This window comes from Trachurus japonicus, chromosome 17 (genome assembly GCF_045865225.1).
Source record: "Trachurus japonicus isolate A0001 chromosome 17, Traja_1.0".
NCBI lineage: Eukaryota > Metazoa > Chordata > Actinopteri > Carangiformes > Carangidae > Trachurus > Trachurus japonicus.
The window spans coordinates 28,518,492-28,536,359 of NC_140923.1; the positions used below are offsets into that span (position 1 = coordinate 28,518,492).

Consider the following 17,868-nt stretch of genomic DNA (forward strand, 5'->3'; position numbering starts at 1 on the left):
GGTGTGTTCTTTGCTTGCCTGAAGGTAAATGACTGGTATAATATGAAACAAGGCTTTGTTTAGACTGAAGACTATATATTTACGTTTACGGTCACTTTTTCTGGACACCTGTATTTGGTTTGCTTTTCCCATGTTTAAGTTAGCCTAAGGTTAACTGACTGGTCAGGATGTCAAATACCAGAGGGTAATTTGGACAGGTTAGGTATTGTCTTAGTTTATGACCATCCTGGTCACCTACATCCTTCTGTTTAGAGAGGTGGAGTTTTAGAGTACATAAGGTCTGGACTTTTGGCCAAGACCCAGAGGTCTCATATTTGGCTCCGGAGACTTCTCGAAGATTCGGCTTTTTTGACACTGTGTCTTTTTTGTAATAAACCATTTTTTACCATCTACAAAGAAGACGTGTCAGAGTGGTCATCTTTTCATCAGCATTGACATCAAAATATACTACAAGAGTTACATACAGAGTCTAATTTCTAGTACTATTCTATAAGTATACAAGCACAATCTCCTCAAATAGCGTTTGCATTATTATATTATACTTGATATATACGTATATTCTCAGTTTAACCTTCCACTTTTCCTTTGTTGCCTCATATATATCTGTTCCTATTTGTTGCATTGGGACTGCTTTCCTATGGCCTGCTTAAAGCAGAAGTAAGCGATATTTTTGTGTTAATATAAGTCTTAAATAGTTATATCTTCCGACAGGAATCACTTACAGAGTGTTTGGACCGAAACACGGGTCTCTCAGTCACTCTGCTCTGCTCTGAGCCGAGGAGAAAACATTTCTCGTATCCTACAATTTTTATCCAATGAGGAGAGAGAACGGCATGAAGGGCTGTGTGTGCAGCCAAGGGATGCGCGTGAATGTGGTGACGTAGGGACGAGGACTGTTATGGTGCGTTCAAGGCAACCCGTAACTCGTGTTTTTCCTGTGTCATACCAGTTCGATCTGGTACGAGTTCACGGGTCGGAAGTCCCAGGCGAAAAAAAAGTGTACTTTAACATACTAAATTTAAGCACACTTAGTGTACTTCATAAGCACAAAATTATTGTACTCAAAGTGTGTTATTTTCGAGTACTAAAAACGTACTTAGTATACTAATGATATTTCATTATTGCTACTTAAGATATACTAAAATACAACTTAGTGTACTTAACTGTACTATTTTGAGACACCATTAAGATCAACTTAAATATACTTAAAGGGACAGTATGGGACTTTATTGGCTTTTTATTGACAAAAATCAAATATCGCTTTCATGAATACGTATTTCACTGAAGTGGAATCGCGCCCGCATACAAACGAGCGCTTTCTCGTACCTTAGAATGAGATGTTACAAGTCGTTACAAACATACAGGGGGGGGTTCACCGAACCTTCTCTGCCATGTTGAATCGCCATGTTTTACGTTCAGTGTCACCGTGGCCGTCAGTAACCACAAACTCGGGCCGCTGGAGCTTCTCGGCTCGGGGAGAAAGTTTTCCAGACAGCGCCTGTTAAAACTGTCACCACCGTGTAGCTAGTGTGAGGAAGGACGGAGGCACTGGTGTTGCCTTCAGGTGCAGTCAGACACCTGAATGACGCCGTGAGTGACGCCGTCGGCAAACCGACTGGATGTTATTTTACTCGACGAGAGAAAGCCGGTAAAACGTGGGTCAGGTAAACAATACGACATCGCCATGACAACATATTGTCACGCCTGTATTGTTTTGCCTCGTGCTGGAGGACCGTTTGTTTACATAGAGGCTTGTTTATCCTGATACATGCAGCGTGTGTTGTTTTTCTGACTTCTGCCCGAGTTTACGTAAACGCAACAGCAAGAATACGTGCCGACATGCAACCGCACCGCTAGATGGGGGTAATTGTCACATATTGTCCCTTTAAGTACACTTTTCTCTACTAATACTGTACTTATTTATAATGTTCTTTAGTTCGATTTAAAGTATACTTTAATCCACTTTTAAGATTACTATTAATAAATTTAGAATATACTGGAAATGTATTTCTAATTTAATCATAATGTGTTGCCATTGCATTTTAAATATATTTACAAAACTTAAATAAAAATTAAAAAGTTGTACTTAAGTATATTATAGTTCATCTTAATGGTGTCTCAAAATAGTACAGATAAGTACACTAAGTTGTACTTTAGTATGTCTAAAGTAGCACTCATGATATATCATTAGTATACTAAGTACACTGTTAGCACATCGAAAATAATATACTGTGAGTACACTAATTATGTGTGCAGAAAGTATACTAGATGTATTTCATTAAAGTACACTTCAACGGTACACAGAAAGTATATTTTTTTTATAATTAATTAGAATTTCAAATTACTTTTAAGTAAACATAAAAAATAATAAGAACATGCTTGAGGTAGAAAAAAGTTTATTTTTAACACACACGGCATTACAGGGAAAATGTGCATAATAAAGTACATTTAAGTACATCTTTAACAACATTTTCAAACAGTTTCTCTTCATCGTAACATTTTTATTCAAATTTGGATCATCTGACCCCAGAGAAGACCAATCACTGATCCCCATCGTTTTTATTCTAAATGATTTAAAGCAGAAGTAAGTGATATATTTGTGTTAATATAAGTCTTAAATAGTTATATCTTCCGACAGCAATCACTTACATAGAGTGTTTGGACTGAAACACAGGTCTGTCAGTCACTCTGCTCTGCTCTGAGCCGAGGAGAAAACATTTATCGTATCCTACAGTTTTTATCCAATGAGGAGAGAGAACGGCATGCAGGGCTGTATGTGCAGCCAAGGGACGCCGTGAATGTGGTGACATAGAGAGCCTAAGCGGAAGCAGGAAGTAACAGCGCCATGGGACCTCAACTCTGAAAAACTCGCCATTCAAATGAATGAGACTGAAAATTTTATTTCGTGATCTGATTGAATTGCGCCATGAGAAAAAAATATGTCCTCTACCTGTTTAAAACATCACGTTTCATGCCGAGAAATCAGCCGTTTATCATAAAACGGCAACAGAAGAATGTATTTTGTGTGAAGACGCTCTGTGGACTACAAATCTGTGTCCCACAAAAAATACGTCACCAACTGACACGGGAAAGGGCGGCATTTGGTGTGTGACGTCACCTACGCGACTTGTAGTCTTTCTGCTTACATATCTGATTTCTCGGGATGAAACGTGATGTTTTAAACAGGTAGAGGACAGATTTTTTTCTCATGGCACAATTCAAACGGATCACAAAATAAAATTTTCCGTCCCGTTCATTTGAATGGCGAGTTTTTCAGAGTTGAGGTCCCATGGTGACCGTTACTTCCTGCTTCCGCTTAGGCTCTCTATAGGGACGAGGACTGTTATGGTGCGTTCAAGGAAACTCGTAACTCGTGTTTTTCCGTCCTGTGAAGTCGTACCAGTTTGATCTGGTACGAGTTCACGGGTCTGAAGTTACGAGTGGCCGTTATAGTGACTTTCACAGGTAAAACAGGTCGGAAAAACACGAGTGGGTTGCCTGGAACGCTACAAAGTCGTAAGTTGTGACCTGAAGCTGTAATTTACGCTTTCAAAAGCCTGCCTGGAACGCAGCATTAGCGAAAACGACCGGATCGCTTACTTCTGCTTTAACTTTACTATTTGAGTTTGATTTTGTTTTGTCAAAATAGACAGAGTTAACAATAGTGAATTTATTCCAGTGCATGATCATCTCTCTGTTCATGATACTTCAGTTACAGTCGATGCAACAGCCTGTATAAACAGTTTTAGAGGTAGATTTGGATGCACATTGAGGAGCTTCTTGAAATAAACGCTGGTCAGTCAGTTTAGTTTAACTTAATTTAAAATATTTTTTTTATTTTGTATATATGTAATAAAGTCATGCCATCATCATATATATGCAAATTAGCATGTGACGTTATCTAGCGACATCCAGGACTTTTCCTGCAGGCTTTAGCTACTTCCCACTGAAAATAGTTGGCAACACTGTTATCAACTTTGTTGAATGCAACTATCTATAAAATTAGTGGTATTGTGGCATCCCTAGTTGCAACACAATATAACTATTAATTAAAGTGTGTTTTCTAAAGAAAAAAACACAAGCAACAAAAATAACCTTTGGTTTGCTTCCATCATGTGTTGTAGTACAAGGTGTGGTCCTTCTCCTTGCAACTGCCATGTGCCAGATGTCCTCATCCTTGAGGAAGGCTTCTTTTTTCCCATCAACTCCTTGTAGTTGTCTGTAACCACAACCATACATCAGACAAACTGTCAAAACCATGTTTTTTCCCTCTTTTGCTCAATATTTTAGATATTTTGTATGTCTCGTGAAATGCACCACAGTAAATCTAATATTATACACAACAAGTCACTTTAAGTCTTTTTATAAACATAGTTACATAAAAATAAATTAGGCTACATACAAGGTTAAAGCAGATATCAGTGGAATGTTTTTGTTAATATAAGTCCTAAATAGTCCTATTTTCCGTCAGCAATCACTTACATGAAGTATTTCAGCCTAAACACGAGTCTCTCCGTCACTCTGCTCTGCTGTAACCCGAGGAGAAAATTTTCCTTGTGGGATACAAGTGTTATCCAATGAGGGGAGAGAACGGCATGAAGGGCTGTGTGTGCAGCCAAGGGATGCGCGTGAATGTGGTGACGTAGCACGAGGACCAATTGATGCCTGACAAGGGCGGGGGCTGCTAACTCATGGTGCGTTCAAGGAAACTCGTACTTTGTGTTTTTCCTTCCTGTGAAGTCATACCAGTTCGATCTGGTACGAGTTCACGGGTCGGAAGTTACGAGTGGCCGTTATAGGGAACTTTCACAGACAACAGGACGGTAAAAACACGAGCTACGGGTTACCTGGAACGCTACCAAGTCGTAGTTGTGACTTGAAGCTGTAACTTACGGTTTCAAAAGCCTGCCTTGAACACAGCATTAGCCGAAACGGCCGTGCCGCTGTTATCTGCTTTAACATTAACAATCATTAGCATGAGCCACTGGCAAATTCTTTATCAAATCATCACTAACAGTAGTGGCTGGCAGCAAGACAAGTGCTAGCATAACAAATTTGTACAAACAATTTTTATTTTCTTTACAGTGGGCAATTTTTGCTAAACATTCTCCACACAGCAGCTCATAAATGTTCACACAAAATCTCATCTCAAGTTGCACTAAGTTAGCACCATTTACGCTAGCATTAGCTGCCGTCTGCCGCTAACAGCTAGCTAGCTAGTTATTAGCTAATGCAGTTTGTGAATGATAAGTTTGCCTATTATCTTGTTTAACTTAGTCATTAGTAGAAAGAATATTTATTCAAAAGGTATTTCACAGCATGCACGAGCAATACAAACCTCCGAGTAAGAGTGGTTTTGCGGCCACTTTGTTATTAAGTGCTTCCCTGCTGCCCCAGCACACTTGTATCCATCCGTCTTCACTGGAGAGGTCCGGCCGTTTTAATACCTGAACGATGCTAAAATAAAACATCCCGTAACTGACAACGCTTCCCTCAGCATCTAGCAGGTTGCATTCGGGGGTAACCAATCAGCGGCAGCACAGCGCCACGAGTACTTCAGGGTCAATTTGAAAAATGTCCACCACATGTAAATTTTAAATTCTGACAAAATTGTCTGTCAGACGCAGACTCTACGTTCTTGCAAAAAAAAAAAAGAGTAATTAAATTTTTAAAAAGTCTGTGTACACCATGGATGTATTATATTAACGGTGTGCACCCATAGACTGTAAAAAGACACACGGTAATGTACGGTCCCTCTCGGCCACCGTAGTAATGTCCATGCGCACGTATCCAGAGCGATAACCTTCCATGTGATAAGAAATACACAAGGTTGTACTGTTTTTTAATTAGAAATACTGGTGACTACTGCATTATATAAAAGCACATGGTCAATTGAAAGGTGCTCTATTGTTGATGTTCATGTTTATTCAAAATTCACCATTAAATTTGGAGAATGGATGGATTTTTAAATATTGCATAAAAACAACGGTGGTGTTGAAGTAATCCAAATACTTTATAACACTAATTGCTAACATTTTAAAATTGAAATAGAAAAGTAAGGATATTTTTTCAATTAGAAAAGGTATTGTTACATAACAGCATTGTTGCATTTTGCTGGTAAAATACATTATTTTAAAAGGTTGAAGAGAAAAGGTCAGCTGCAGAAATTAACTGTTATTGTACATTATTTAACTTTTTTTTGTTTTTACTTTTTTTTTTTAAAACTTTTTTATTATTTTAACTGATCTTAGCACACTAAAAGAAATGGCTACATACTGATGAATTTGTTCTGGTTTATAGTGTACTTATGAAGAATACAAATTTACCACTGAAGTAGTATTCAATTATTAATATACTTATTTTAAGTGCACTTTAACACTGCTGTGCTAACAATGATATGAAAAAAGTGTTTTAAAAGTGAACTTATTGAAAGGGTGCTAAAAGTGCACTTGATAAAAGTAGCTGCAAATACACTGACATTAAACTTATATTTAACACATTCGAAGTACATAATAAATAAATATACTTATATATATTTCAGTGTTAGTATATTTTATATGAATATACTTAATATGAATTCAAGTATTAGTACTAAATAGTGTACTTTATCTAAGTAAACTGAAGTACTACTGAGGGAATAATATATCTTTAATTAATACATTTATAATATATTTTTGGTTTACTTTATTTTAACACATGAAGTCAAAATGTGCTAGAAATGTATTTTCAGAAAATTAAGTACATTTTTAGTACATTAAAGTATATTACTTTTTTACCTGGGGTTACGAGTGGCCGTTATAGTGACTTTCACAGGTAAAACAGGTCGGAAAAACACGAGTGGGTTGCCTGGAACGCTACAAAGTCGTAAATTGTGACGTGAAGCTGTAATTTACGTTTTCAAAAGCCGGCCTGGAACGCAGCATTAGCCAAAACGACCGGATCGCTTACTTCTGCTTTAAGCTTCAGCAAAGATTCTGTCTTCTTACAGCAATCCAGTCTGGTGTGTGTACCTTTGAGTCTAGTTCACAAGAACTGGACTGCTGCCATAAATACACGTGCAGCTCTTTTCATTCAAAAATAAATTTTGTATAGTTTGAAATACAGACATTTAAGAAATAAACTAAACCTGACAAAAAAAGAAGCATTATTCCAATGCACAAATAATAAATCATAAATAATGGCACTCTCAAAAAGTGCCGTGAAACAGCTTCTTCTGCACGTGCATCATCTGACAGACTAATCCAGCAGTGCTGCCAACCTTGTATGCTTAAGAGTTTTTCTATTTAGAGCCCACTAATCTGATCTGGGGTCATTGGTCATTGGCCTGTTGGTGACAAAGATTGCAGCAATGGCAGCAATCAGCCCCAGGCAGTTACTGTAACACCTCACATCACCTCTCAGATGTCTTGCATAAGGATTTCATGCAACAGCTTCCTGCTGTGTCAGTATTGAGGGGGATGTACAGTATATTCATATTCATAGGAAATACATATTTTTTTCTTATTTATTGCTTGTTTTATTATTATCTATTTAATGTATTACTGCTGGCTGTTCTTTCTGTTGACCCAAGTATGGTGATCTGTCTTCTTTTTTCCAGGTGTCCAAAGCAGGGGTTTAGGAGAAAGTATTGAAGAGAAGACAAGAGTTTCAAGTTTTACGAAGATATCACACAGCCATACCCAGAACGTGACTCTGAACACAAGCCTTTTGAGGGAACCCCTACAAACATTGTATCAAAGTGGTTCCCGTCATCATCTTGAAACTAACTGGAATATTGGAATTAGAATCCAGCTCTGGATGTGTGTTCATTTTCACCCTGGAAGCAGGGAACTTTTCATCACCTTTTGTTTTTAAGAACAGTCTTGCCTGATGATTACAAGGGAATATGTTACACTGTTTCTGGTGGGCTCTTGTTTCCTGTTGGACTACAGCTCCCAAATGCCTGTACAGGCTCAGGGGGGAAGGACTAAAGGTACAGTGATGTCAGCCAGGAGAGCAACTGGAACTAAGAGTATGAGGGTTTCTGTTGAGGAAATGACATTGTTTAAAGGCAGTACAAAGCTAAGGAGACATGGGATGTCCAAAGTGCAGCGTGTCAAAAGAGGATGGGTGTGGAACCAATTCTTCGTCTTGGAGGAGTATATGGGATCTGAACCACAGTATATTGGAAAGGTAAATACATATTTGTTTATTATTATGTTATTATTAGTGCCACGGGCAATCGCACCGGGCACTACTGTTATTGTGTGGATTTTTTCTTATTATTATTAGTGTGAATGCTGAAAGCATTCACAGTATTGTTATTCTGTTCGGCCATTTTATTTCTTTAAACTTATTATTCTGAGTCTTCTTCCCTTTTTCTGCGTTTAACTAGTCCTTCATACTTTGTGCTATTTCAACAATTCATATATCAAAACGTGCAGCTTTTTCAGGACATTTATGCTATGACTTTTCTCTTTCATACTATTTATACTTTTTAAAATATTTAACTTTTTCTGCAAATTTTTTTCCCATAGGAATACATTGAAACAGTCTTCAAACTCTTCAAATCTTCTGCTTCATTCAGCCTCTAATAGCTTCAGCATACTTTCAGCTACAGACTTCATTCAACTTTTAAACTGTTCACAAACCTTTCAACTATTCAGCTATATCTCAGCTTATTGATATCTTCAACAGTTTCAGATATATGTATAGTTTTAAAATCATTAAAATTTCTGATTTAATTCAGATCTAACATGAAAGTCAATGGGACGGAATGTTCGGACGTTGGCAGTTGGCAGAGTGACAGAGGGTCTAAAAATCCTCTCACATTTTTCTCTCTATCCTGTCAGCACGGCCACAGATTACACTCTACACACATAATTTCCGCCACGTTTGTAGACAAGCTCATCCTCGATCTCTTCATGTGCTCAAAAAACCAGAGAGACGAACACAATTTAAACTCGGAGCCTCTGAGTGCGGCCAGTTCCCTCTCTCCTCTCATTGACTCCCATTCAAAAGTAGGCGCTGATTTTCTAAACGTCCCAAAGTTTCCAACCTGCGACACAATCAACAATTTTTACTCTAGAAACACCAAAGTGACATGGGCGCGTTCAGCAAGGTCTTATGGTTCGGAAAATGTAAACCTTTTGCTCGTACTAAGTACAGATTTGTCGTACATTAGATCTGTTTGAGGGTGTCAGAGAGCAGTTAAAGCCTATGGTTAAAGCTGCCACCATGCCATAAAACCACCAGCCACCAGTTACATGATAACCTCAACATGGCAACCTCACCATGGTAACCTCACCATGGCAACGCACACACATTCTCTCTATTTGACTGTCTGTCGGTCACACACACACACACACACAAATGGACACACACTGACCATACACACATATCCAACACACACACACACACACACACATGGACACACACTGACCACACACACATATCCAACACACACACACACACACACACACACAAATGGACACACACTGACCATACACACACACACACAAATGGACACACACTGACCATACACACATATCCCACACAGACACAAATGGACACACACTGACCATACACACATATCCAACACACACACACACAAATGGACACACACTGACCATACACACATATCCAACACACACACACACACACACACACACACATGGACACACACTGACCATACACACACACACACACACACAAATGGACACACACTGACCATACACACACACACAAATGGACACACACTGACCATACACACATATCCAACACACAAACACACACACAAATGGACACACACTGACCATACACACATATCCAACACACACACAAATGGACACACACTGACCATACACACACATCCAACACACACACACACACACACACAAATGGACACACACTCACCATGCACACACACAATTTACACAAACAGACACACATGCACACACAACAAACACACACACAAATGGACACACACTAACCATGCACACACACAATTTACACAATTACACACAAACAGACACACGTCCAACAAACACACATTTCATACAGTTGTCAGGTCAGAACTTTTTGTATATACTTATATCTTCCTCACACTCACACACACACACACACACACACACACACACACACACACACACACACACACACTTTTCCTACAGTTGTCTGACTGTTTTCTGTTTTGTATGTACCTCTCTATCTTCCTGTTGTAGTTAATGGACTCGTTGCTGTTAATTTTGTTCTTTAGCTATTTAAACTGAAAATACACATTTCCTCATTTTGGTCATGTTGAACACATTGTTTTACACGTATCCTAAACTACTGAGGCTCTTCTCAACCATTTCACACCATTAAACCCGCTGTTTACATGTTCTACTCCTCAGCTAATGCTCGATCTATATTCTTCAACAATGTTCTTCTGTTGTCAGTTTACAATGTATTTCAGTAGGCATTAACTTTTTTCCTAATTCAGGAATTTTTCAAACTCTTCTTTGACAATTCAAGTAATTTCCAGCCATTTCATACAAAGTCTCACATCTTCTACTTTTAAATATATTCTCAGCCATTGCTTCGGCTATGTTAGTGCTGGTTCATCAGTTGTCCTTCCTGTCAGGTTAGCTGCAGATTTCAACTATTTAACCATTACATTTAAACATGCAGGATTTCAATGTTTTCTTCTCCCTTTAGCATTTCTACGGCTTTTTACCTTTAAAAAGGCATTCATCTCACACTACAAGTTACATGTTTCAGCTTTTTCCCTCCTAGGGATGAATAAAGTATTCCTCTACTCTCTACTCTACTCTACTCTACTCTACTCTACTCTAGCATTAGTCTTTTCAACATTGCTTTAGCAGTTTCGTCAACTAATTTAGCACTGATTCAACTATTTCTTCAGCTCATTCAGCATTGCTTCAGCAACAGCGTTCAGCTGCTTTCAGCATTCACACGCATTTTCTCTAGTTCTCCTTCATCTTCCGGACGCTTTTTCGAGTTGCAGGACAAATTATATATCAAAACATGCGTCCTGATGGGGATCGCTGTGCTATTACTTTTCTCAACAGTGTACGAATTTTTCGCGACATAAGTCGCGAAAAACTGCGCAAAATTTTGCATTGAAGTTAATGGGACGGGCGGAAAAAAAAGAGCGAAAAAGACCAATCATTGGAGTTTAACAAACGTCTACTGCTCAGGCATACTTTCACCTAGAGACTCCATTTAAACTTTAAACAGTAGACACAAGTCTTGTGTATTGGCGTATTACTCCACGTTTTGATAGGTCATATAGTTTTTGATCAATCCCTGTTCAATGACCATGATCATTTTTGGAGAAATTATGAGATTATAATGGGTGTGTATTGGACGGAATGTTCGTGTCAGAGTGCGTGACATCATCGGTTAGAGTGGGAGAGATGCCAGAAAAACTCCAGACTTTTTCTCTTTCCAAACTCCAAACGGCCACAATTTACACTCTACACCAGACATGGGCAAACTACGGCCCCCGGGCCATATACGGCCCGTTAGGCTTTTTAATCCGGCCCGCCGAACTTGTCCAAATTATAGTAAAAACCCATGGATGTGTAAAAACCTCATTCATTTCCCTTTCCCCTGCAATACCCTCGTTTCCCCGATAGATAGCGCACTAGTCTAGACTAGAGACACATTGACCTTTGTTGGAGTCAAAGGTTGGAGTGCAACTTTCCAGCTGCCATTTTCCCCCTTCGGTAAAAATGAGCGGACCAAAGAAAAGAAAAGTGGACACTGAGTGCCGAGTGTTTAAAAAGGAATGGACAACAAAATATTTTTTTACTGATGTCCGATCAACGGCTGTATGTCTTATATGCCAAGAAACGGTTGCAGTTTTCAAAGAGTACAATATCAGCCGTCACTTTGCCACAAAGCATGCTAACTACGCTAACAAGCAGTCGACACAAGAACGGGAGGCTACTGCTCAGAGGTTGGTAGCTAATTTACAGACTCAGCAGAATTTTTTTCACCGACAAACTGCGATTCAAGAGTCAAGTACCAAGGCAAGTTTTTTGCTGGCATTCAAGTTAGCAAAGGCTAGCAAACCTTTCTCCGAAGGCGAGTTTGTGAAAGAATGCATGGTAGAGGCAGCAGATCTCTTGTGTCCGGAAAGCAAAGGCAAGTTTGAAAAAATCAGCTTATCACGCAGGACAGTAACTCGCCGTGTGGAACTGATTGACGAAGATATTGTCAGCGAGTTAAACAAAAAGGCGGAGTCCTTTAAGTTTTATTCACTAGCACTGGACGAAAGCAACGACGTGAAAGACACTGCTCAGCTCCTCATTTTTATCCGAGGGATAAATGACAGTTTTGAGATAACGGAGGAGCTTTTGAGCAAGGAATCGCTGAAGGGGAAAACGCGAGGTGAGGACTTGTATGAACAGGTGTCTGCTGTCATCGAGAGAATGAAGCTGCCTTTGAGTAAACTTGCCGGTGTCACCACGGATGGATCGCCAAATTTAACCGGAAAAAACGTCGGGCTGCTGAAAAGAATCCACGATAAAGTGCAAGAAGAAAACCCTGACCAGGATGTCATTTTTCTTCACTGTATCATTCATCAAGAAGCTCTATGTAAGTCTGTATTGCAGCTTGATCATGTCGTGGATCCAGTTGTAAAACTTGTTAACTTCATACGAGCAAGGGGACTTAATCACCGCCAGTTCATTACGTTCCTAGAGGAAACCGATGCGGATCACCAGGACTTACTTTACCACTCTCGTGTCCGGTGGTTAAGTTTGGGGAAAGTGTGCCAACGAGTGTGGGAGCTCAAAGACGAGATTCTGTCGTTTTTGGAGCAAATGGGGAAATCCGACGGATTCCCTGAGCTGAGCAATGAGGACTGGCTTTGTGACTTTGCGTTTGCTGTGGATATATTGTCACACATGAATGAGCTGAACGTTAAGCTGCAGGGGAAGGATCAGTTTGTGCACGACATGTACACAAATGTAAGAGCCTTCAAATCCAAGCTGATTTTATTCTCCAGGCAAATGTCAAACAAATCTTTCACTCATTTTCCCACACTGTCCACGCAGAAGGCCACCCGAAACGTGAAGAAATACTGCAAATCACTGGACGACATGCACAGAGAATTCTGCCGTCGGTTCACTGATTTTGAAAAAATTGACAAGTCACTTCAGCTGGTGTCCTCTCCCCTGTCACAAGACCCCGAAACAGCACCGCATGAGCTGCAACTGGAGCTGATCGATCTTCAGTCTGACAACGTCTCAAAAGAGAAATTCAAATCTCTTAAACTGAATGACTTTTACGCTTCACTTAACGAAGCCACATTTCCAAACCTGCGGAGGACGGCACAGAAGATGCTGGCATTGTTTGGCTCGACTTACGTGTGTGAGCAGACTTTCAGCGTCATGAACATCAACAAAGCCCGTCACAGATCCCGGTTAACTGACCAACACCTCAGATCTATTCTGAGAATCGCCACAACGAAACTAACTCCAGACTTTGATGCACTGGCAAAAAAAGGAGAACAACAACATTGTTCCCACTGAAATGTGAGTTTCTCTACTGTGTTAAAAATAGCAACTTGCGCATTTACGCACAGCAGTACAGTTACAGTAGCTTAATTAACATGTCGCACATGCTCTCAATTTAAAGACCCCTTTCTTTCGTTGGGTAATAACATGTTCTGAATGTTGAAAGTGATTCCATCGATCTTTTTCCAGTAAATTTCTTTAAATTTGCACCTTCAATTGTGTCTGTTTTTCATACATTTCAATCCCCAGGTTTGATAAATTACATTGCGTGTCCAAATGCTCCTGGCCCGGCCCCTCTGTCAAATTTTAGAGCCCATTCTGGCCCACAAGTCAAAAAGTTTGCCCACCCCTGCTCTACACACATAATTTCCGCCACGTTTGTAGACGAGCTCATCCTCGATCTCTTAATCTGCTCAAAATATCAGAGTGACTTACAGAATTTAAACTCTGAGCCTCTAAGTGCGGCCACGTCTGTCTCTGCTCCTCATTGACTCCAATACAAATATTTTCTGAGAGAAGCAGAACGGCCTGATGTTTTAAAACTGCCAGCGTCGCCAAAATATTTACTGTAGAAACACCAAATCGTACCAAAATTTTCAGTAAGTCCTTAGAGCAACGTTGATCTGTGTTTTGTTCTGATAGGAGTTACCGTTTTGTCATGCTAAGCCTAAATGTGAGACCGGTGCAGAGGCAGAAAATGGCTCTTTTTCTCCATGTTTCTGTCTGTCTCAGCCTGCGGGGGCCCCTATCGCCGTGGTAACCTCTTTGATCCTCAGGCCAGAGCTCGTTAACTTCATAAACAATCCACCTGGCGCTCGTTTAAATGTTTATAAACACCGACACAGCTAAATCAGACTGACACAGGATGCAGCTACTAACTAACTATGTGTCAAGTCAGTCACACACACACACACACACAGACTCTAGAGCCAGCTTCATGTGATTACAGTCACACACACACACACACACACACACACACACACACACACACACACACACACACACACACACACACAAACACACACACACACACCTTCATGTGATTAAAACACAGTTAACGTGCAACAGAATTTAAACTTAAACCATGATTTAATCTGGTTTTAAAGTTAAACCTTGTTGGTGTCAAATGCCTCTCGTGGGAGCAGCTGATAGAGTCCCCCCCAGCTGAAAGCAGCCCACCCCACCAGCCAGAGGGTCCAGGACCATAGGGACTGCAGTGGAGGAAGGCTGCCTTAACACCCTGCACAATGGCACCCACAGAAGTTAGACAGGACCAGTCAGCCCATCACCTGGTCCGTTCAACAAATCGGTTTATGCTACTGTGATTTATGTAGCCTAGTTAAATACTACAGTAATCATCATAGTGTATTGGCAGGAAAGACCATTTAAATCCGTATCAAATATCGATTAATGAATTAATCGATAATTTGAATGTTGGTCTTGGTTAAGTACCACCTTGAAAAAAAAAACAATGTTTTGTTGCTTAAGCTATTCAGTCATTCAATGGTAGCCTATACTAAAATCCATGTGAAAAAAATGCTTCTCACTGTTCTCAGGTCAAATATTTATATGCGATTAAAATGCAATTAATTGCGATTAATTAATTACAAAGCCTCTAATTAATTAGATTAATTGTTTTAATTGAGTCCTGGCCCTATTACACAAGATAAACACACACACACACACACACACACACACACACACACACACACACACACACACACACACACACACACACACAGTTAACCTAATGTGATTACAGCTCCTCAGTGCTTATAGAAAGATGATCATGTGTCTGTCTGATCAGCTCTGTCTTGACCTTAAGATCGTGGGTTTGATTCCCATGTTGACAGAGATGGCAAAATCGGCAGTAGCCCTGTGGCCCATTCAAAATTTCCCGAGAGGAAATTTTCTAGTATTTTTAATATTCCACACTTATATATTAGGTTTTCCACTGACAGATGAGACTTTTGTCTTTACTTTGGTATCATTTTGAACAATATTTTCTATAATACTATACAGTGGCCAGACTCCAATTGAAAAGTCATTAAAACATAATGATAGACTTCCCCAGCTTTTTTAGATTCCTTGTGTTCAGGTCAGACATGCCACAGACTGGTGCATAAAATAGAGCACTGGGGCTCTAATCTCATAGACTAGGCGCAGTTGTAGCACACCTGCCCTGTGCCACACCAACGAGGTCCAGGCGCACTTTGAAATTTCCGTGCACAGCACAGCCTGGCGCAAGCCCGCCTCTGTCCCTCCCACCGGCGCAAGTGCCAAAGAGGGAGGAGAGAAGGCGTGGAATGGGTTTAACATAGCTGAGTCAAATCTTCACCAAACAAATTAGCTCCTCTCCCCGCCTTTAAATGCACCGCGGGCAAGGCGCAGTGCAAGTTTCATTTCACCATGGAAGAAGAAACTGATATTCTGGTCCAGGGAGGTCCAAGCTCGCAGTGTCCGAATGTATGGTCACGCGAACAGACCTCCACGGGCTAATGATGCAAAAGTAGTCTGGGATATATATATATATATAAAAAACTTGCCTTGCCTTGCCTTGCCTTTAACAATGAGGGGTTGGACAGTATTTAATGCACTTCAGATGATTTGAGCTTTGTGACAGAACATGTTATCCTGCTGGGAGTAGCCTTCAGGGGCCTCATTTATCATTGTGGATACACGCTTTTTTACACGCTCTTTCCCCCATTTTGTGCGTACGCACTTTTCTCCGCCTAATTTGGGATCTATCAAACCAAAACTTGTCGGGAGTAAGTGCAAAAATTTACGACCAGTCCGACCATGGCGTACCGGCATTTACACGCTTTTTGAAGAACAGGAGGAATTGGCGACGCCGCTGCAGAGTCAGAGAACTGCAGTGTGCGAGGGAGAGTGGAGCGCGGACACTGTTTGAAGTAGCAAGTGGTGGTGATGATGACCCCCCCCCCCCCCCCCCCCCCCCCCACCCCCCCACCCCTCCACCACCACCACCACCACCGCACACGTGTTGACGTCGGCACTTTACATGAAAAGCACAGCGACTCAGATTTTTCCCCTGTGCATTTACACTAGTTTGCTCCTATATAGGCTACTGGCTTTATAAAACGAATTTCGTTTTCTTTTGATATCATATTGATATTTTTCCCTTGCATGTAGGCTACACCTCTTCCACAACCCGTCTGTCCAGTCTGGAAAATAATTTCTGCGACGTGCGTGTGTTACGTAGCCAGACTGGACACACACAAGCAAGCAGCAAGCCCAATAATGTCGGCGCAAATCAAAGCAAATGAGAAAACATGATCGATATTTTTTGTGTGAATAATATTTATTGTATTTAACAAAAATGGGTGCTAGCTGCCCAACATCAGGAAAAGTCACAGACTGGTGGACTTCAATGTTTTTTTTTTTTTTTTTTTAATATATAGCTATGCACAAATGAAAATCAAAGTCTTCCAGTGAATGGAAGTTGGGGGTTAGTGGAAAGGGGTGCAAAGTAGTACTGACTGGCAGTGGAAACCCTGCTTTAAATTATTATGACATAATCTAAAATAAGAGGCAGAATAAATATGATTCTTCTTCTTTCTGTTCTGTTTCATTTAGATTTGGGAGTTTTTTTTTTGTATTTATTGAAGCCTTTCAATGCAAGATGATGTTTCTGACTGATATTGCCGTGTTACCGTGTATCTCGCTTTCAGAGAAATTCCGCTTCTTTCTCCGCTCTCCGTCCGTCTGTTGTCTTCACCGTCTTCCACTGACGTCATTCCACACGTTTCCAGAGTGCACATGGCTACTTAATATGCACGTAACTGATTTGCATTGACCACTTATGGTTGCGTGGGGCCGTTTAGGGGGCTGGGTATGAGGCGTGTTCTCATCCACGCTTTTCTCAGGTCCGGTGTGATCTATCAAGGGAAATACCGTGCAGCCGTGTGTACGCGGAGTTTGATAGATCTGAAAAGAGTGTATATTTTTTTGGTCGTACGCACATTTTGCCTTTCCGTCGTACTGAAAATTTAAGAGGACTTTTACACGCTCTTTGATAAATGAGGCCCCAGAAGGGTACACTGAGATCATAATCTAAGAAAGATGAGCTTGCATTTATTAGGACACTATTTAATATGGTACTCAAGCAAGAATTGTATCTTGCTAAGATATAATAACATGTTAGTGATATTTTATGACTTGTTCTGAAAAAAAGAGCATGCTTGAAACTAGAACTTCCATTGATATATACGTAGGCTTGTAATCAACAATGACATTTAAAAGTCATGAGCAATGACTGACATTATTAGCTCTTCACATATCAAAAACAGAGAACAGCCTAATTGAATTTTTTTTTCATCATCAATCAGACAATAGAAAT

At 40.2% G+C, this 17,868-nt stretch overlaps 1 protein-coding gene and 1 pseudogene across 1 annotated transcript in view; both read left to right on the forward strand.

Moving 5' to 3' along the window:
* Nucleotides 1–7,742: 7,742 nt before the first annotated feature.
* LOC146970866 (cadherin-12-like) overlaps nucleotides 7,743–17,868 on the forward strand; it is a 41,663-nt gene continuing 31,537 nt past the window's right edge. Inside the window, exon 1 of the mRNA XM_085804788.1 lies at nucleotides 7,743–8,172. Coding sequence (XP_085660914.1) covers nucleotides 7,870–8,172 — 303 coding nt within the window. The 5' untranslated portion in view covers nucleotides 7,743–7,869. The remainder of the gene's footprint in view (nucleotides 8,173–17,868) is intronic.
* Nucleotides 12,093–13,523, forward strand: LOC146970867 (general transcription factor II-I repeat domain-containing protein 2 pseudogene; annotated as a pseudogene).